General features: G+C 37.6%; 1 protein-coding gene across 1 annotated transcript in view; it reads left to right on the top strand.

The window, feature by feature from the left end:
- The window catches only part of LOC140167991 (dynein axonemal intermediate chain 7 homolog), a 64,060-nt gene that overhangs the window by 33,220 nt on the left and 9,000 nt on the right, over positions 1-21,840 (top strand). The window contains 7 exon segments of the mRNA XM_072191299.1: positions 8,880-9,054; positions 10,425-10,531; positions 16,158-16,324; positions 17,119-17,217; positions 18,207-18,278; positions 19,735-19,884; positions 21,550-21,573. Of these exon segments, the coding sequence (XP_072047400.1) occupies positions 8,880-9,054; positions 10,425-10,531; positions 16,158-16,324; positions 17,119-17,217; positions 18,207-18,278; positions 19,735-19,884; positions 21,550-21,573 (794 nt within the window).

Genomic DNA, 21,840 nt, shown 5'->3' with positions numbered 1-21,840 from the left:
AGGAAGTAGTTATAATTTGACTGGTAGGAAGGTGCACATTTACATATTGATTATATATACAATGCATTGTCATGTGAAAAGTTGTATCATTTAATTAGTTGTCAATTAGTGATCATTATAAATTACTTAATTGAAAGGCTGGTAGACATAACAAATCAAAAGTAAATCTGGAGGTGCAAATTCCTGCTTCTAAAACTAAAAAGAACGTAGTAGGAAAGAAGAAAACACCAAGTTCAATATAACAAAGTACTTTCATATTTTGCAGTACACCTTTGACGAGCGCGTACTACGTTGATATTGCAAAGATGGTGCTAACAACACGTACAGTGCAAAGTTCATTGATAAATTTCCACTCTGCAACAGCAGATCGCCTCAGCAGCCAATCAGAGACAATGCGTTTCAATGTAGTAAAAATGCAAATATTATAAAAACGGGCATGAATTTATTACATTAAGGTCCCAAAAAATATTAGTTGCTTGTCATTGCCTGATTGACTTGGAACTATTGAAAATAATTGTTTACTGTACAAAAGAATACAGTACCAACCATTATTTTGGAAATTCCAGAATGTTTTTTTCTTTCAGAATTTTTGACATCCTGAAAGTTTAAAAAACCAGTTTGAAATGTTTGAAAATCATACCGACCCCAAATGGAATGAACACATCGGCGGCTCCATTTGAAACTCGCCCTCCCTCAGTGGAAGATTCGTGTTGATCTTTATCAGAGGGTGTATGAAATAGTGACCAATGAAGGGTCGTGGGTGGGGAGTTTGATTGACAGTGACGTCAGATGCAAACAAGTCTCTCTTGATTATAGAACCATTGTTGAAGTTACAAAGCTGAAAGGCAACTATTTGCAATTTGAACCAACAAACATTTTCATTATCCTACTGATTATACCATCTCTTTCTCCAGGCTTTACATGAAAGTAGTCACAAAAAAACACAAGAGAGGGTGTTTAGTTTGTTTAGTTTTTGTTTGGATTGCTTGAAATTTTCAAAACTTTTTCAAAAATGGAAAATACACTATGTAGTTTTCAGTTGATTTGAAAGATACATTAGTTTACATGCATTGATTCTTTATACATTCATTTCCATTCCTGTGATAAATAAAGCATGTGATCAGACCATATGATTTAATTACTTGTTAATTAGTGCTATAAATATAATTACGACCATCATTGCCAGTATAAATTAGGAGGTGTGAAAACCTGGTTCTAAAATTAACAATTTAGTTGTTAACAGTTTCAACATCAGGTTCCAGCTGATTTGATTTGATCGGAAATGTTGGTATTGATTTTATAAAACTTTCGAGATCTTGTGGGGATTGTTAATTTATTATAGCCAAACCTAACATAAAAATGAAACTGGTAACAAATTTGTTTATTCTGCATGGTGAATAAAAACAAACTTTATTTAAAATCACTGGGATTTTTAAGCTTTCTTGTATATCGGTATTTTCTTGATAGCAAAGGGTGGTTTCTCATGATATCTGCTATGCATAAAAAAAAGTTGGAGATAGTGGATTTGCAGTTATTTTAAACACCTTTGGAGATAGTGGATTTTCGGTTATTTTAAACACCTTTTCTCATTAAAGCAATCATATCCCTGTAATGGCTGGGAAAGTCTGCAATACTAAATTGATCTCTTTGATAGTGTTTGAGCTGTTTGATGTCAAATATTGACTTTTGGGGAATATTATAAATTTGAGATTTATAAAAGAAAATAATAGAAATATAATGCAGAATCCTGACTACAGACCTGCCAACTGTCCATCATTTTGAGGGACTGCCCCTCCTTCGGGGTTTACCAAAGTGAAAAAGAGGGACACTCCTGCTTTCTGAAAATTTCAGTGATGGCAAATTTAAATGTAAGATTGGCAGAAAATGATGCAAATTTCACTTTAAAATTTTGCTATAGCATTCTCTTTAGTCTATTGTGATGAATTCAGACCTGCAAAACCTTTTCTGAATTCTGAAAGTATTGCACACCTCAAGTCTTTGAATTTGTCGGTACCTGGTTTGTGTACATGTACAAGGGTTTTGGTCTCAATGTCCCTCTTTCTGACTTTGGTAGGTTGGCAGGTCTGTGACTGGTGTATTTCACATACACCTCAGAAAAAGCTAAATTATTGATGATATCCTGGCAACACGTGAGAATGGTGTGTAACCTTGCTGACCTCATGTGAACAAATTAACCGGTACCGATCACAAGACGGCACGGAAGTCGTGACTCGTTCTCAGTGTCCCTCGCAACATTAGCGCCGTTGACTGACGCATCCCATATTGTCAGCCACACCGACTCGTCCAATCGATGACTAGTGACAGTGACAGAAAAGGCGCCTTATGATATGCAGGCGTGCTGGACGGATGCGTGTTACTGTTAACGGGAAGGAAGGGGCGTGGCTAGGGGTGGGTGGTTGCGGAAGGATATAGCAAATACAAATGTTTGGTATTAATTTGGTATTGGCAAATGTTTTAATGTTGTCTAATATACAAATGTAGGCCTCCAGTGAGTTGACAATATCAAGTCACATGCTCAATCAAGAAAAAATAAAGATTTACAAAATTGCACAATTGGGATGTGTATTGTGTAATCAAGGGATATCCTTTAAAATGAGAGAAATTGTGATTATATTGTAAATCGTTTTAATATCTGTGATCTAAGTGGGCATGTGATCTAAGTGAGAGTTTGATTTGACTTTTTGAGTTCATGAAGGATAGAAAGGGCATGAGAGAGGGGTGGGGCAATGAGTGAGTCGTAAGGGTTTGATCTGAATGGAAATGTATGAAAAATTGTTGTTATATATGTCAAATAGGGGAGATTGTTGATGCTTTTGGCCCATGTGTTCCATACAGCTGGTAGAAGACTCTGACTAGATTTTATAGCATTAGATCACTAAAGAATCTGCTCTTTGAATTTTTATCTTTCATATGCTTGCATTGCTTCCATTGATGGACCTCACAGAAGTGTTTTAGAGGAAGCTTGTTTATTTTCATTGCCAATAACAGTGATTTTTTAATTTAATTTTAATTTAAATCTAATCTGCAAAGATTGAGGGCACATGATATAGCACTTATTCATGTTTTGAAATGGCTTCTGCAAAAAATGTATCACACCCCCAGGGATCACACCAAGATAGTGCCAACTTAGAATTCTCTTCCTCTCTTTCTTACCCCCTCATAAAAATCACAAAGTATTGTAACAGTATTAGCGAAATTAGTGTTGAAAAACTTATGTTACAAGAACATGTGAATATGATATATGGCAGTGGGTTTTTTTAAAGAGGACATTTACTCAAGAAATATTTTACCTATGCATGAAAAATACTGTCAAAACATAGTTAACAGGTTGAAATATTCCTGTGAAAAATTGAAAAAAAAATCTTAATTTTTGCAAAAAGTAGATAGTTCATTTTCAGATCATGTGTTATAAGGATTCTTTCAAATTTTATATCTCAGACTGCACAATAACTCAAATAAAGTAATAGACAGCTTCTTTTTAAAAGCTACTTTTATTTTTATCACCCTTGATGTTAGATTTGTCCTTGCAATTTTTCATTGGTGATTTTGTTCCAAATTTAAGAAGTAGATAATGATTACCATGCAAAACTAGCGTGATTTGAGATATTAAATGGAGTCAGACTTCTTATCCCTTAAATCTGGGCATGGGCTTTTTTGTCATTCTATATACATATTTCAAATCATGATCCAATTAAATGCAGTTATGAGTTCATACATGGATCAAGAAAGGAAGGGTGGGAAAGAGAATCATGGAATGAATTTTTAGAAGAAAGAAGGCCAAGTTCACTTTCTTGTTACTCCACCCATTTTTGAAAAAGGTCGATTCCCTAGCTTTAGCCATAAAGGTGCATATTTTAATACTTGCCCTAAATCCTAACCCCAATCCTAAAGGGATGGACTAGTAAATTCAACATTCCGCATGTTGTATGAATTCAACCTCTGACTGAAGCACAAGATTGCAAATATCAATAATACTAGCGGGTACCTGCGTGTCGTGCAGGTACCCCGCTAGCTGAGTAAATTTTAAAATTGATTTTGATCGACGTCAGACTCATTTTGCTTGATCGCATCACATGTTAATTCTACTTCACTGGTCACAAGTCAATCACCTGTTGTTCAGTGACCAAGTGTAATTTTAGCTTTGATCAGAGGCATTTATAACAGAATGTATTTAGGTTTGATGAAAAATATTCATGTTGGCATATAGCAAGACCGTTTTTCCTTGAAATTAAAGAGTTTCCTTTGGCATTAGTCCAGGAAAGGTCTACTTCTGTACGTTGTAGACCTTTCACTAAACCTTAGCACTAAAAGATAACATGTTCCAACATGTTGTCTCTTAGTGCAGTCAAATTTGGAATGAGCAGGTAATTTTCATCTATAATAAATTACCGAGTTGGGAAACTTTTTGTGATAAAAACTCGAAGGATTGATTTTATATCTAGCTCTTATATAATTTTTTTTGGCATAGGACCTACTATTAAACAAGTTACATGTCATGTTTTCACATTCACATTTGTTATAACAGTTGATGGGGAAGAAGCACTAGAGCCAGTGGGACAGATAAAAGAGGGAGAAGAGGGATGTGAGCTATTTTCAGGAACAGAAGAAAAAAGGAGAGGCGTTGAGACAACAAAGAAGAACTTGATTGAAATGAATTATTTGAAACAACTGATCAATCTTTGATATATTAGGGAGTTCGTAAAATTGTTCCCCTCAAAAAATGATGCACTTGCAAATTGCATTCATATTACGAACTGCGAAAGACAGGTGACTGCTAGTTCTGTGAATATGTTACGATTATTTTGGCAAGGAATTTTTGCCTTCAAAATTGTTTAAGTGGATCAATTCCCGGAAGATTTTTAGAGAACATTTATTTGGCGCCTTAGTAGCTCTTCAAATTCTGGGACTGATTCCAGAGATTCTTGTAATGCATCTGTAATTGTATTCAAAACCTGAGTATGAGCCATGATTTTGATGGGAAATAAATTCTGTTATATGTAAAAAATGGCACAGTTGAAAACAAATAACATCAAAACACACAAAAGTCCTCCAACATGCAAGTTCTGTTAAGCAGAATAACATTGGCCATATATGTGGTGCTCTAAGGCCCTCTTGGGCCATACCTGGGTCCGGGAAAACTTTGTCAAGAGGCCCCCTACATCGCTACATGTAGTGTTGGCTACCGGCCTGAATAGCTGCAATAATTAGTAGTTGCAGACATTGGCAAAACAAGGAGCAAAAAACAACAACAACAAAAGCAATAAAACAAAAGAAAATTAATGTAGGCAAAAGCAAGGATCAAACCTATAGTGGATTCTAAGCAATTATTGGTGATAATTTTCAAAATAGTGGACATTGGCCTGAGAGGTAGACTGTTACATATCATGTATATAGCTATGTTGGCACAGGAAAATTAATTATCAGAGAAAGAAAACTTAGAACAAGTTATTTTTTGTCAAGTCACATGAGGAAGGAACTATACAACACCAGTGCAGTGAGAAGGGTTTTGATTGTCACAATGTCATCCACCAGCTCATCCACCAATTAGCGCTAATGAGCTACCAATTTGCAGCAAATTAACAACACATTGTACACGAAGTCCCTTAATTTGGCCCAGATCCTGAGTGAGTGACTTGGAAGTGAGAGGCATGTCGTTTTGAGGATACGTTTCATTGCTTTACACATACCGTGTGAGTGAAGCTGCCAACCAGGGAATGATTCACGGGCGCTTTAACATTAGCGTTTTGCCCACTGGGGACCGGTGTTGCGTGATTATCTTGCACTTTTGATGTACAGGGTGGTCAAATGTTGGAATAAATTTGTTGAAGTGGAATTACCAGGCCTAAAAATACTCTTTTAATTTGTGGGGGCTACTTTTGAAGAAAAAAAAGTGCTGGTGCCAACAAAGAAGTCAAGGCAAATAAAACTCCCAGATAAATAGGGCTGAAACCAAAGCTATTGTAGCTAGGACATCTATACTTATACACACTTCATGATCTACATAACAGAAGCTCAAATAATGATTTTTAATTGCCACTCACTCATTTGCATAAGCCTTTTTTATTGGAAAGTATCACCTACAAGCTAATGTTGTAGACAAAGTCCATAATGTTGTCACTTGATCTTCTAATTTAGTTTAATTTTAGCTAGGGTAATATACTTCTGTGACAAGAACTGCTTTCCTTCATACAATAATTTTATCTTCCAATACCCTTGGACCCATATGTTGAGGCTCTTGGCAGGGGTTGCATTTTTGCACGTCTGTATGTCCTGGGACCCTTCACTTATTTGTTTTGGACGGTTTGTACTCCTGCTCTTATTGACATTTTGTCATTGTGGATACAAAAAAACAAAACAATTATGACACACAAAACCCAAGAAATTTTCCAAATAGAGTGTTCCAAAATCATGAAAATAACCAGTCAATACAATAACAATGCAAGAACATTGATCTTGACAATTTACCATCGATCATTACAAAATCTTTATTTTTAATTTATGAAAACTATTCTTAATACAATAAAGAAGTTTTGAACTGACATATTGAGTGGGCAAGTTATTTTGTGGACTCTTTATCAGTATTTTATCAGTTTTAAAGTTCAGAACTTCTCATTGGACCTCTTAATTTGGGCTTTGCATGGCTTATTTTTTTAAATAGACCTTTCAATTTTTCGAGCTTGCACTATTTCTGGCTCTTGAATGCTCATATTTTGGACTCTCGGAAAGTTATCATTATTTGCAGATACAGAATTACATTGAAGTGAATATTTGCATATCACCCTATATTGCCAAGTGGCTGGCACCGCCCTTACCCACTGCTCATAAATGCAATTACCTCTGTCATTCTCTCTGTACTTGGCTCATTTCCTTACAGTGAATCTCTCAGTGAATCATACCGAGCAGGAACAGGAAGTTTTAATCCACTAAATCCTCCAAGGGGAGATCATATTGGTGTTGAGTTGGTTGGTTGCAAGGGGTGGGGGACATACCAGAAACCAATTTATAGGAATGTACAAGAGTTCTGCTTCAGCTTGTAGTTTTGTAAATATCAGCTTCTTAAAACTGTCCATGATTCTACAGGACTACTCCGGATTCTTTTTTTAAATGTAGCACTTAAAATTTTTGGATCAAAATACCATCCTGTTTTTCAAAATGAAATATAGCTCAAACAAAATCCATTAGTTGGAACTGACAATCAAAGTTAAATTTTCATATTAAGCCAATTATTTGACTTATTTTCAAAAATTGACCAAATATTAAAATTAATTTTTTTTTTGCCAGTTCCAACTAAAGCAGGGCTTCCCAAACTTTTTTTTTCCTTTGACCCAAATTAATTTGAAAAATATGGCGCAACCCACAGCATAATATACAAATGCTGTTACTTTCCAAAACTTAACAGCAGCATAGCGGGCAAAATTCCAAAGGAGGCACGATTTTCAAGTTGTCCTGCTGACCGGCTGCAAGAATGACTTCAGTGGGACAAATGCGCACCAATTGCACAAAAATGTGCAATTTTAATGCTAAAATAGGTCCAAATGGGGTTGCATGATCAATACCATGGTACCCTGCACTTGAATGTGTGGAGATGTATTATTAGAAAAATTTCAGGCAAATGTCGCAAAACCTTTTGAAAAAGGTCACAACCTTCAATAGGGTCGCGACCCACAGTTTGGGAAACGTTGAACTAAATATTAGGATTGGGTTATGTTTAATTTGGCAAAAGAGGATTATGTTTTTTAATCCCAGAAATTAGTGCTGTATTTGTCTGGAATTGGGAGTAGGTCGATCCATATCTGTTTGTAATCTCTCTTAGGCAACCAGAGAACTCAACAAGTTGGGAATATTGCTAGTTCAGAAGCGGTAACATTAAAATCAAGTTATTACTCGACTACTCACATTGGTACGTGCATGTAAAAGTAGGTCCATTGTTACACCCAACATTTTGATACATATATCTAGGTGGGGAAATTTCAGCAAGTGTTGATGGATTGAAATTGTACTTGATAGGTGTGTGGGATTGGTTTCATTAGCACGGGGTCAACAAAGTACATTTCCCCTCCGCTCCCTTCCGTCCCCCCTTCCTGAATGGTGGCAAGTGATTAGAGCTTCCGATCTCAGGGATCTGTTGTATAGAGAGATTGGATTTGGGTGTAGGCAGTGTGGAGTCAGTTTGAACCCTGGTGAGATATGAAGCAATCCCAGCATGCAATGCGGTTCGCTGATATCAAGTGACTGTATTTAGTTGATCTGGTCATGATATGCTTGCAAAGTAGATTTGGTTAAACACCTGAAGTTGGTGCGATCAGCCTTGTGTAATTTACGAATTGATCACATGATTTGTAAATGCATCTAAAAGGGCTCATCATCTGCCATTATCTGCTTGTTTGTCTGCTTGTCATTGTGATGCTATTTTGGGTAATTTTGTGTCAACCCTTTCCCATGTTTTTGCAGATATTTATTGGGATTTAAGTTTTCTGCAATTAATTTTCAAGTAGCAATTTATTTTAAAGAGTCAGGTGCTGGTAGGAAGGGTGCAGATAAAGATGTTGTAGTTTACCAGGAACTTTTGTGAGGATTAATTTAAACACTTTTGTGGGTTAATTAATTGCAGAAATGTGATTCTAAATGCCTGCAAAATTGTTTAACCCATGTGTTGATCTTGTAAGCCTGGAATAAAAAAGACACTGCAAAAGTGTTCAGAACTATAAGAAACAGGAAAAACTAATACAACTGAATTATCCCACTCTATACCACCTTGTGGGCTCATTTCTCGGATTGCCAATTTCAGTTCAAATAATTGGGTAAAATTGATAACAGATTAATTTTATTCGACTTATTATTTTCTCTTACTCATACAGTGACTATGGATGAACTGAAGAGAGTCCCTTATGCAGCTGATTCCAACAAGCTTGGTCTGTCCTTGTCAGGTAACATGACCATGACGATGGGACAAACCCTTGACCCAAAGGCTGTAGCCAATGCTGCCGCAGCTGCTGAAGCACTAGGAGCTCCACCTGTTGGTGTTACATTGAAGTAAGTGGATAGAACCTGGTGGATATGATTGGTACTGTATGTACCATGCAGACCGCAAAATGCTTATATTATTTTGGGGACTACTTTTGGGAAAATCGCCCTGCTTATTTTTAACTTTCAGGGGCTAAATAAACATTATTTTTCATCAGGTTTGCCGTCGTAAATAATAAAGGAGACAAGTAGAAAAAGTGATCCTGCCTGGAAATCGAACCAGGGGCTACTTTCAGGATTTCAGGAGCTTAAAATACCTATATTGCCCATTAATTTTGAGCCACAAGCCTCAAATTGATTTCTTTCAGGGGCTATTTTGGATTAAAAATCACCCCCGTAATGTAATTTCAAATGTCTATTTTGTGATTTTCGGGGGCAAATCTGCCAAACTAATAACTATAAAAAAAGGTCAGAAAATGCTTAGAAGAGTTAAAGAGACTTGTTGTGCAGGAGTGACAAACCATACATCAAGTAAAAATGCAGAATCAAGCCCAAATATCATGTAAAAGGCTGATGGCCACTTTGATTCACCAGCCAGGGGGATTTCTTTCCTCTTCAGCCAAAAATACCAGGGCGAAGTTGACAATATATGTAATGTGCATCGCAAATTATTTGCGTGTGCTTTACACACATTGATTTGGTCAGTGGTCGGCAGTAATTTTCCCTTTTTCACATTTTAACATTGTATGTTCACAAGGACAGCTGGGAGCAGTGTTTGAAATTTTGGTTGTCCGTTCGCCCGGGACAACCAAAATATGCACCGGACAACTGAAAATAATGCTCTAGTTGTCCGGCGGACAACCAAAGATATACAGCCAAAAGTCACTTTTCAGCATGTTATTTTGCTCAAACCTGACACACTGATGAATTGTTAAATAAGAGTAATTGTTCATAAATTGACTACACTCACTCCACTTTATTGGTCACATGTAGTTGTTTCAGATTGTGACAGCTTACGGACAACCAAAAACGTTGGTGGACAACAAGAAATTACAACCCCTTTTATTTTCTTAATTCGGACACTGGCTGGGAGGAACAGAAAATATGCCAGGGTCTAGTTCTTCCAATATACAGTCTGCACATAGCGTATAAACATACTTTTTGCAAGGTGGGTGCAGGAAGTTTACAGTGCTAAGGTGCAATAAAAACTGGAAGCAGTTTGGTACCGGGGGACACTTTACACAAATAACCATACAGGTATGCTCCCCCTTAAATATACCCCTTTTTGGATTTCACAGCTCCGAAAGACCCCCTAAATTTGTCCAAAATAGAGCTCCGAAAGACCCTTGATTTTGATCATTTCAGCTCTAAAAAGGCCTCTGAATTGCTCATTGCTCACATTTCTTTACACTACTGTATGGTTGATGATACTACCACAGATTACCAGACAATGTCCTGTTTAGTGAAGAGCCACAGATGGCATACTGGAGTCATGATCGCAAACAGTGGAGGCTTGATGGCTTTGTGGACGTCAAATTTGATGAAGGTAAGTGGTTGCTGACTAGCAGTCAAGCATAGACCTACCAACTAAACTCCTCAACAAAAGTTACGAAAGTTTTTTCAAGCATCTATCTAACATTATTTGTGACATGTTCATATTGTGTTGCATATCAATGGATAGTTACTTTATTCCCCTTTACAATGACACCACATTTGTCACAGCTGAGTACACGTCTTGTGAATGTAGTGGGGTCTGAAACAGAATGTGCCAGATTAACCATTATTCTGTGCTCCAGCAACACTAGTCATTGAGCTCAATAGCGGGTGGAAAAACCATTTGCAGCCACAGCAGCCAATCACATCATCCTCATGCTGCACACCTGCCTGGTCACACGTTGCTGTGAGATGGCATTCCATTCTTCAACCAGGATTCGTCGCAGGTCATTCAATGTGGTTGCATCGGCTACTCTGGCATGCACAATACGACCAAGCTGTTCCCACAAGTGTTCAATCGGGTTGAGGTCTGGGCTGTTGGCAGGCCATTCCATTCTCTTTAATCCCATGTTTCGTAGTTAGTCGTTGACTAGCTCTGTGGGGGGCGACCGTTGTCATCTTATGGAGGATTGCATTAGGTCTCAGATTGTGAAGACAAGAGATTGCAGCTGGTTGCACAGAACAATGGCCAATTTGTCACATTCTGTTTCAGCCCCACTACATTCACAAGACGTTTACTCAGGCGTAAAAAGGGTGATTGTTTCAAATGTAGTGTTAATGTAAAGGGGAATAAAGTAGCTATCCATTGATATGCAACACAATATGAACATGTTACAAATAATCTGAGATATATAGATGCTTGAAAAAACTTTCCAAACTTTTGTTGAGGAGTTCATAAAATTTGTTCGGCTTAGGCACAAAAAAAAAAGACCCAAAACACCATATATTCATATAGACAGGGTTCGAATTCGGCTGTATCGCATAGCAGTTTGCTCCACATTTTGAAGTAACTGCTACCCAATTTTGCATTTGTATAGCACTTTTTATAGTGCTTTAGTATATATATGGAAGTATCCTGATTATGATGAATTAGCCAAAAACTGCTACACAAATTTTTTAAACAAATTCGAACCCTACATATAGATTGGCATGCACACAGATGGGCGCAGTGCTTATACATGTATTAGTTGTTGTGAATTTACGCGAGTGTGAGTTGGGACTTATTGATGTGCACAGTAACAAAAGCCAAATATTTTTTGCCTTATTTAAGCCGAACAAACTTAAGTAACGTTGTGTGTATTTTATAGTGGCAGGTTCAAATCATTTGCACTGACCTAATCCAGATTGGTGTGTACACATGCATAGAAGAGCGGCGAAAGTGTGAAAATACTGATATTTAGTCTTGAGAATTATACTGGAAAGTGTTTTAGAAGATTGACAGCTCTGTAAGCTTGGTAGTGGTTAGTCTTGGTCCCAGCCGATTCGTGCTCCTTCGTCACTAAACAAACCGTCTGGCGACAACCTCATAAAACGTCTTTCCTGATTGGTAAAATATTGTGTTGCTAAATAAGGCAAGTGATGGACAGCCATGCGGTGATAAAAATCCCCGTATTAATCACCACAATGTATGTGAGTATGCATTGCGAGTCGCTGACATGAAAGGCGATATCAGACGATTGGCGCCTCAGTGGCTGCAAGCTAGCGTACATTTTGTGTTTGCGGTATCTACAAAGTATGATGTTTGTGTCACTAATCAGGGTGTGATTTTTCCGGATTTCGGATTTTGGGATTAAAAAAATTCGGATTTTCAAAAAAAAAAAAATGTTTTGTTTTTTTTTGTTTTGTTTTTTAATTTTGTTTTTTGTCACTTTTGGAGTGGCCCTGGATCAAGAGCTAAATGCTTAACAGAGATGTCACATTTCCGGAATTTTCAGTTTCCAGATATGAGAAAATCTCCAATTTTAAAATGAAAATTCCTTAGAACCCTGACTGGATGATTTATAGACACACTGTACTGTGCAAAAATGGTGATGCAATTTCTCATGTGTATGTGAATGATATGATACTGGAAGTATGTATTCACAGATAATAAATGTTTTTATACTATAAAATGAAGTATTTTAACAGTTTCTCATTTTTGCATTTTACCCCATGAAATTGCATCTCCAGTGGTGCTCAAGTGTGTAAAACCCCTCTGGCTTCGGGGGGCTTAGCCCCCTCGACCCCCACCGGGGCGTTGCCCCTGGACCCCACCAGGGGCCCTTAAGCGGGCCCCTGGACCCCCGGCCGCAACAGGCGAGAGAGCTCTGCTCGCTCCGTTTCGCAATTTCATTGCCTTGGGGTTTTTTTCTTAAAGCACCAATCACACCCCTGCACTAATACAAGTCACGCCCTAATTCATCAGCCATAGCCAATTGAAAACCTTTTTATTTGGAAATTCATTAAACCAATCAGCGATCGTCATTTCGGGGTTGTCGCCAGACGGTTTGTCTCCAGACGGAGGAACACAAAGCGGCTGGGACCGAGACAAGGTAGTGGTCAACTTATACATTTCTGAATACAGAACTTCGAGATTCAGAAATGTATAAGTTGACAACTACCAAGTGGGAATAGTGAACAAGTTAACATTTTCTCGATTAAAATACCAAACCCATGCATTGGGCTATTCCAGTAGAAACCCATACACCCCCTATGGAAGACATGACTTAATCCTCCACACAGGGGGTGTGAATTTCACATGAGGGTAATTTTGAAGGTACTGGTAAAAATAGGGAGTAGAAAACAGCACATTATATGGAAAAATTGTGTTGTAAAAGCACTTAACTTAGCAACTAAAAAAATATATGGATTTCAGCAATAATTAATACATGCACAATATGGACTATTATATATGCGAACAATAGTAGGACTACTCCGACATGGGTATGGTGAACGTGACTACGGCAGACAGACTCTCATGAGGGTATGGTGATATCATAACCGGTGATGTAAATTCATTAAAACATAAAAGAGATTTATCATTGCACAATATGTATGGCCTATTTATTTATGTTTACAATTATTATACAAGGGACTCAGACTTGGATGTGGGTGTATGTGAGGAACGTGACTCCAGTGCTGACTGCCATGCAAATAATCTGAAACATAAAAGGGGTTTATCAGTCTCACTATGTTCTATCATGCAAACAATTGTACAAATGCTTTGAAAAACATATGTGCCCAGTAATTTTCCACTGCGTTTTGGCTTTGTTCAGCTTGAAAGCATTCCTTATTTGGTAATAAAGTACACCAAAAACTGGATATTTTCCAGACTAGAATCCATTAGCAACATGGGGATATTCCTTTGGGAGGAATACCTGGAGCTAAATAAACAGCACCACCCCTGGATAGATTTTACTCTTTCAATTCATTTTAATTTGCCTATTTCACAAAGTTTGTTCAGCTTGAAAGCATTCCTTATTTGGTAATAAAGTACACCAAAAACTTGAGATTTTTCAGACTAGAAGCCATTAGCAACATGGGGATATTCCATAAACAGCACCACCCCTGGATAGATTTTACTCTTTCAATTCATTTTAATTTGTCTAATTCACATCTTTTGTGCAAAGTTTTTGAGCTTTCTAACTTGTTCTTTAGATCTTATAAGTTTAAGAGCGGGTGGTTAATGTAACGCATGTTTTCTACCTCGCATTGAGAAAGTTTAATTGAACCATAGACCGTGAAGACATGGATGGTCATACGCGGCATATCCTTTGAAGCTATGATCGTCTCGCCTAAACACAAAGGCAAGATAGTCTTCAAACCTGCCATCGAATCGATTTACCGAACAAAAGATCAATAACTCAACTCTCGTCCACTCAATTGCATTATCAGTCGCAAACCAATGGAATGTTGTGCTGTGAGCATCCGTGCAAGCATGACGTGGAGACCAAGGCTTATATAACGCAAATTGAAACTCATTCAATGCCAGAGTAACAGGTAGTGTTAGAGAAATCGAAACGGTGAATATATGTATTTATTTAATTAACTTGAAACTGCAGCAAATAAGCATTTTTTACCGTTTCATTTCTTGTAATTAGAATTGTTTTGTGACAACAGAGTTTACATTGCAGTCGTAACTGTGTCAGAGACAACGCGTGTACTTTGATTGAATGCCGCTTCTTTCAAATACGCTAATCCAACAGGTGCGAAGCGAGACGCACTGTACGCCACATTACATGGTCTCAGCATAATGTGAAATTTCTATAGAATTACGATCCAGACGACCGTCCATCTCTTCACGGTCTATGATTGAACCCAAAGTACATACAAATGAATGCTAAAACCTGACACTAGAATATTCTAGTCTCAGGCCAAAACAATAACAATAAACAGTTCTCTCAACAAATATTTGACTTACTTGATATTTCTTCCCACATTCATGGGATTTCATCAGAAAATCAGGTGGATTGGTAAACACCTAATCATGTGTCCCCGAAGGGTAACCCGGGGTCACATGACTTAATGATCGGCTTGTAGCCAATACATATTTCAACTCATTTAATCCTCAATAGCCTGCTGAAATCAGAAATGTCTAAGCCTGGCATTCTCGGGCGGGTTTTCGGGTACCCGACCAAGATTTCACTACCTAGGTAAGAGAATTATACCCGGAAAAAAGAAAGTTATTTATGGTAATTTTATCGGTTTTTGGAGTGTCCCTGGACCTAGAGCTAAATGCTAGGATCATTCATGGTTGACTTAAAAAAAATTGTTAATGTTTTTAATAATTATGCAATGTGATAATTTGTGTTCATGTCATACTCTATTATTAATGATTTCAAAATGCATTTTGAAAGAGTATTACATAAACTATCACTTTTCATATTAAAAACACAAACATTTTTTTTGGTAATCCAACCATGATGAATGATCCTAGCATTTAGCTCTAGGTCCAGGGATACTCCAAAACTCTTTTACCCAATTACCCGATTTGTGAAGGTCATTTATTGGATGAGCAAATTCATTGAAAAGGTGAGCAAACTTCAATTTCAAGCTTCTGATGAATTAAAGAGATGCAGTTATCACCTCAACAGGCAAAGTCTACATGTTCTGTATGCAGTGATAATTCTTGCCTATTCATGAGGGCTGATCATTTTATCGCCTGTGTCTAACAACTTACACATGGCGTTGCATGCATTTATTTGCACGAAAGATACAAAGATTGTGTTTGATAAATATGTGGTAACAGGCATGTCTAGGCACATTGTGGGTGTAGCGTTTTCATCTTACGCATTTTATGGGATGATCGGCACTGGCTGTTCTCATCTTAACTAAATTGGCACTCTTTGGGGAATACACAGAGCCATCCAAACAGTGCCCAAAAGAGCTGGAAATAAAATTGCTGTAAAGAATTCACAACTTGAGACGCAAGAATAAGAATAGGTCAATGAAATATCAGAAAATATAAATTACACCGAGGTATACCAGAACTGTCCCAAATGTCCTTAACTTAAAATAATAATAGTCTTGTTGTCTCATATCATTTAAACAACTTCTGGCTCACCAGGCCAGCATTGTTGAACATATATACTGTTCTGACACCAAAATACTGTCTCCACTTAATCAGGCTCTGGTTAATACGACTATGAAAGAATTTACTTATATAAATGATCCCTTTGGTTTGTGATTTTATTTTACAGAGTCCCGCATGCTGTCATTCAAGACTGTCAACTTTGGGCCGTTAGCTTGCATTCAGGATAAACACATCAATATGCCATTCCAGTCATGGGAACTAAGACCAATAGGTGCAGACCATGCTAGGTTCACCATTATAGCTGCTATAATAGAAGCTGAAATTGAAATTAAAGTAAGTTCTGTTGTTTCTTGTAAGCTTCCCTTCTTAATCTTGTTAATGGGCTATTCCATTGAAATCCATATACCTCCTATGGAAGACATGACTTTAAATCTTCCATACAGGAGGTGTGAATTTCAAATGGGGTTAACTGAATCAGTGACTCCATTTAAAATATATACCCCCTTTGTGGGAGATTAAGGCAAGTCGTCCAGAAGCCCTATTGTTGTCCCTCTCTCCCTTCTTGTTGTGTTTCTTCTCTCCAACCCTGTACCGTGCAGAAAAAAGTTTGTTGCCACTGGCTCCTAAGGAAAAAAAGTTAGACGCCAACAATTTGATGATCTAGTATAGCCCTGTAAAATCATACATTTCATTGGTAAACGTTAGTCTCCATCTTTCTGTATGCATATTGTACTGTGTACATGTTATCAGGGTTGCCAAACCCATGATTTGGTAGCCCAATTGGGCGACTTTTGAAGATTTTTCCCATGACTTTTGACAATTTCCTGTCCCATAGAAACCAATGGTTAAGAAAAATTTGGGCCACTTTTCAACATTGGCTCCAGCGACTTCCGATAGTTTCCTGCCCCATAGAAACCAATGGTAAAGAGAAAAATTTGGCGACTTTTCGATTATTTGACCCGCGATTTGGGCTGAAATCTTTTGGCAACCCTGCATGTTATCGGGACCGCTGCATATAGAGGTTGCTACTGTTCTTGTTTTTGTCATGACTGGAAGTGTAAACCCATATTGGTTTTCATGGATTATCTTAAAATGATTACTTTATTGTAATCATCTCACAATTGCAGGGTCCACTGTGTTGTTTCAAACAAACTGCAGACAGTGACTTCAGGTCAGAATTGGATGCTATCCGAGGAAAATGGATGGAGCCAAGAGAACTTATTAAGGTGAGTGATAGCATGTGCTTGCAATTGGCACTTGTTCATTGACATGAGTTGGTAGCGCATAGGGCAAGCTGTAACACACCTGTCATAGGCCAGGATATAATGTTGTATATATTCTTAAAATGTTTTTGTTTTTCCTTTTATTTCATTGGATCTTGCCTGTGTTATATGAGACAATAGAGTACAGCTGGGTGCGTATTGATATGCACAGTTGCGTGTATTGTTTGTGTAGCACGTAACATGGTACGTGTGCAGTATTCTCTCAGATTTGCCAATTTGGTGTACGGGAGGGACTTGTATTGAACTTGATTAAACTGGACATAAAAAAGTGGATGCAAATTACATGCGAACATGATTTTACACTTGATCTGTTTAAGAATATATTAAAGTGCAACCGTGTCTCTATCTCCTGATTTTTAAGCGGAATAATAATGGTATCTTGTATTCTATCAGGCGATAGATGCACGGCTGGGTCTTAAATACTTTTATTCTCTAGTCTAATTTAAACCTCGTTAATAAAATCTCACCAAACACATTTGGATAATTTATATGTGATGCTGGGGCAACCGTCATGTTGATCAACTTTGCTGAAAGAAATGTGATGAATAAGGCAATAGAAACATTAGTTCGATCTTTTGATCGACCATCGATGCTTGTTCAATCCCTATTATTTATGAAATAAATTAATTCACCAATCTTTGCCAGTATTGTTATTGAAAAGTATAAATTTAGCATTCTGATTTTTAGTTGTTAGTTCATTATTAACAAGCAACGAAGCAGCATCGACGGTCGATCCAAAGACATGCTTCAGGTGCCTCAGGGAAACTAAGAACAAAGAAGTCGGTAGAACAATGTGTTTGCATAACTTAAAACTCATGATGGGAACTCCAGAGGTAGGGTGATGTGATGTAACATTGCCGGAATAGGAAATAAAATGCTGATTAAGTTCTACCTTTATTTCATTGTTGTATTTACTTGGTTCATTGCTACAGGTTTTGAAGAACACAGGAGTAAATCTATTCCCAGAGGATGACTCCAAGAAATATGTCAGTATCAGTGAGAAGGTAGGTGGAGGAGAGTCCAGGAGACACTAAGCAATAGTTTGTTTCACCTTAATTTTGGAAGTGACGTGCTTTCATGCTGGCAGGTGTGCTGGTAAATTGCAATTGTGTATACGCTCTGTCGGAGTAGGTGTTAAGTGCAAAATTGCTGGGGCACTTGCACAGTTCAATGACCATCCCTGCTCCCCTTATTCAATGTTGCATACCAAACGTCTCAATTTTGAAATGCGTAAAATGTTTGCTGCAACATTGCTTGGTGGGAGCAGGATGTGGTTCAAAATAGGTTAGAATCTATACAATTAAAATATCATATAGTGAATTTCAAATGGACAGGTTTAATTATCCACATGCATGAGATATGAATAAGTGTCCCAGGGAATTTTGCACTTTAAAATAGGCTTAAACATATGCATGGCTGGCACTTAGTTCCAATGCTGTGTGTTTGGTTGTAAAGAAGTCTACAGCGTGAGATACTGCGACCAGCGAAATACTCACCTGTATCACTGCTAATCTTGAGGTGCAGCAAAGTATAGTATGTTTATTATATGTAAATACTTTGGAAGCAAAACTAAAACTATGAAAATAGACCAGATTGAGATTAGATTGAAGATGGTAATATTAGGAAATTCTCTTACATGTAGTAGTACTGGCAAAGTATTCACTAGTTTTGGAGCTAAATTTGAGGCTTCATTACTATATTTTGCGAAAGTCCTGTTTCAAACTAGGAAGAAGACATGTTTGGTCCAGTTGTGAGCATAAGATAGAGGTGTGCGTGGATACAAGGCATTAGCCATAGAGGTGTCTTTAGGGTGTCCAAAATGGTCAAAAATACCTTATTCTACAAAATCAGGGTGTCCTCTTCCTTTTCATTCCATTATAAAAATCAGAATAGAGGTAGTCATTGTGACGTCAACGCCGCCATCTTGTGGGTACGGAGTGCCTTGTTGCTAATATCACCGCGTTGACGCTTGACTGAAGAGGTGCGTCACGCGCTGCGACCTCCACGTAATCGGAGGCGTAATGTCTAACGCATGACATGCAGAACGATAGTACCCACAAGATGGCAGATCCCGCGGAAACGGCTGACGGCCTCTATTCTCTCCCTAGGGTGTCCAAATTGAAAACAGGGTGTCCAAATGACACCTGGACACCCCTCTGGCTAATGCCTTGCGTGGATGTGTGATTAGTTGATACAAGATATTGAGGCCCATGTTCCATAATACATTTTACAAGAAGTAATGTTTGTAATGAAATAAGCTGTTTGATTGGCAACCAGTGGAGTTCATGTAACAGTGGTGATGAATGGTCTCTGTGGGTAGATTCGAATATAAGTCTACTCAGCTCTACTGTGAGGAATTTGAAGCTTTTGTAGATCTTCAGATGTTCCTGAGAAGGGATTATCTTACTTGATGTCTGCATTTGTCATATTGTTCTTCACTGTGGGCTTGCTTATTTGTAGGATCCTGATGTTGAGAATGGTCTATACCAGCAGATGGCTCTGACTGCATCACATTTTGCTTACTCCTGGAGTAAATGGAACACAGAGTCTGGTACAGAGAGAATCATCCTGCAAGGCTGTGAAAAACTGGAGGATGATATCCCTCTAGATGTAAGTGTAGAAGACAGGTGTATTGTTGAGATTTTGGCCCTGCTGCTATATAGTGTGTCTCGTCCCATTTTTGTGAGCAATGCCATGTTGGATTTTGCAGTGGCAGATTTGAATCACAAGCACTAACCTAATCATGCGGGGTGTATACACATGCGTAGAAGGGCGATTTATCCAACCGCATACAAGCAGTGATTGGATTCTGCTACTGCGAAATACAGCATGGCGTTACTCTCAACTTGAGATGAGGACACACTATAATCATAGAAATGTGCTTCACACACCCACTAAAGAAGATTTTGAGATTTTTAACCAGTTTAATAGTTCCAGATCCAGTCATCTTCATTTATAAAAAATGGAAAAGGTGTGGAAGATTTTAAAATTCCAAATATACTAATTTGAGGCCAAATTGGATGTCATATACGTGAGACGAAATTATATTTGTCTCAGGTCATACATTTCAATCATTTTCAACTAGAATTGAAGGTGAGGTTGGACTTGAGTTGAGACGGCAGTGAAATCTTGTACAGTGGGTGTGTGGATTTTAAATGGAATAGCCCATTTCTCTTCAGAAGAAAAGGAAATTGTAAAGATGCCGTGATGTAAACACTAAAAGACAGGGTGGTCTGGGCTGTTCTTTCACATCTTTTAACACTTTGAGCCCTGCTTTCATTATTGTTATACTTGTTCAACTTACAAATGACAAAAATTTTTTTTTTTAACAGAAAGGTTTTTAACACAAATCTCCGCATACATAGATGACAACCACTAAAAACAATTCACTGACCATTCATATTGTTTGTTACTGCGCAAGTCAATCAAGTCAAAAGACGCCTAAATTCACATAAGTCATGTATTACGCACAAAGCAGTTATGCAAGCGTCAATTTGAAGCTTGAACGTCGATTTGATGCCGATTATTGAGGTTATACTTTTGTTGACCTCAATTATTGGCAGTGAATCGACATCAATAATATGCCGAGGCTTGAGGTGGGTATGTCATGCTCTTACTAACCATAACCATTACCTGTTGAAATTATTTTGCTTTACATTTTCTCTTTCTTATATCATTCATTGTTTGATGCATTCTTTGTTTGAATACAAGGATTTGGCTCGTTTTCGGGTATGTGTAACATCAGCAAGATATAGATTACTTCTGTGATAATCATAATTTAGCAAATGCAATGTGATCGAGTAAAATAAGTTAAATTTTGGGAGGATGTTTTCTCCCCCTTCATATATGTGCAATTGTTTTTTGAAGCAGCATCTTATTTGAATGTGATGGATTTGATTGATTTTGCTTGATTTCAACACATGTGTGATGAACAACAGAAATTTGCTTGAAGTAAATTTCCTATTTGTTTAGAGTGCCGGGTACATGCGATGGTGATCATCAAGCACATAAAAGAGGCACTCTATGGGCTTTATGATCAATGGGTCAACCATCTTGTTGCCATGATGTTGATTAGCCAAACAGTGTTATTGAGTATCTCTGCGTTCACCCTTGTATACACTTGATGCACGACCAGAACTCTGAACAAGTAGGTATCTACTTCAGATAGTGATTTAGAAGCCAAGATGTGCAATTTTTGTTTCATTTGTTGCTTTGCTTATGATATTGATTTATTTTGCTATGCTTATTTTGCTTTTGCTATTTTGCATTTTAAAGCCCCAACCAGAAGGTGATGAAGAGGTATTTGATTTGAGTTTATTTATTTGCATGATGCATGTGTGTCACTGAAAAGCATGTTACTTTTATTTGTCAAAAGTATATTGTTTATTCTGCCAAACAAATATGAGTGCAAAACTGTTTTTCTAAATATTGGGAGGAAAATTTGCTTCTCCATGTAAGAAATACTTATAAAATTATTAGTGGGGAAGTTTCCTATCTTGGAGTGAAATTTGGCTTTTATTCCTGGAAAAAAACAATAGATCTTTGGACCTATGTGCATGGTGGTGG

The sequence above is a fragment of the Amphiura filiformis genome, chromosome 13 (genome assembly GCF_039555335.1).
Source record: "Amphiura filiformis chromosome 13, Afil_fr2py, whole genome shotgun sequence".
NCBI classification, from domain to species: Eukaryota; Metazoa; Echinodermata; class Ophiuroidea; order Amphilepidida; family Amphiuridae; genus Amphiura; species Amphiura filiformis.
Note: the sequence above shows the minus strand (reverse complement) of the source record. Positions and strands in the feature narration are given on the sequence as shown.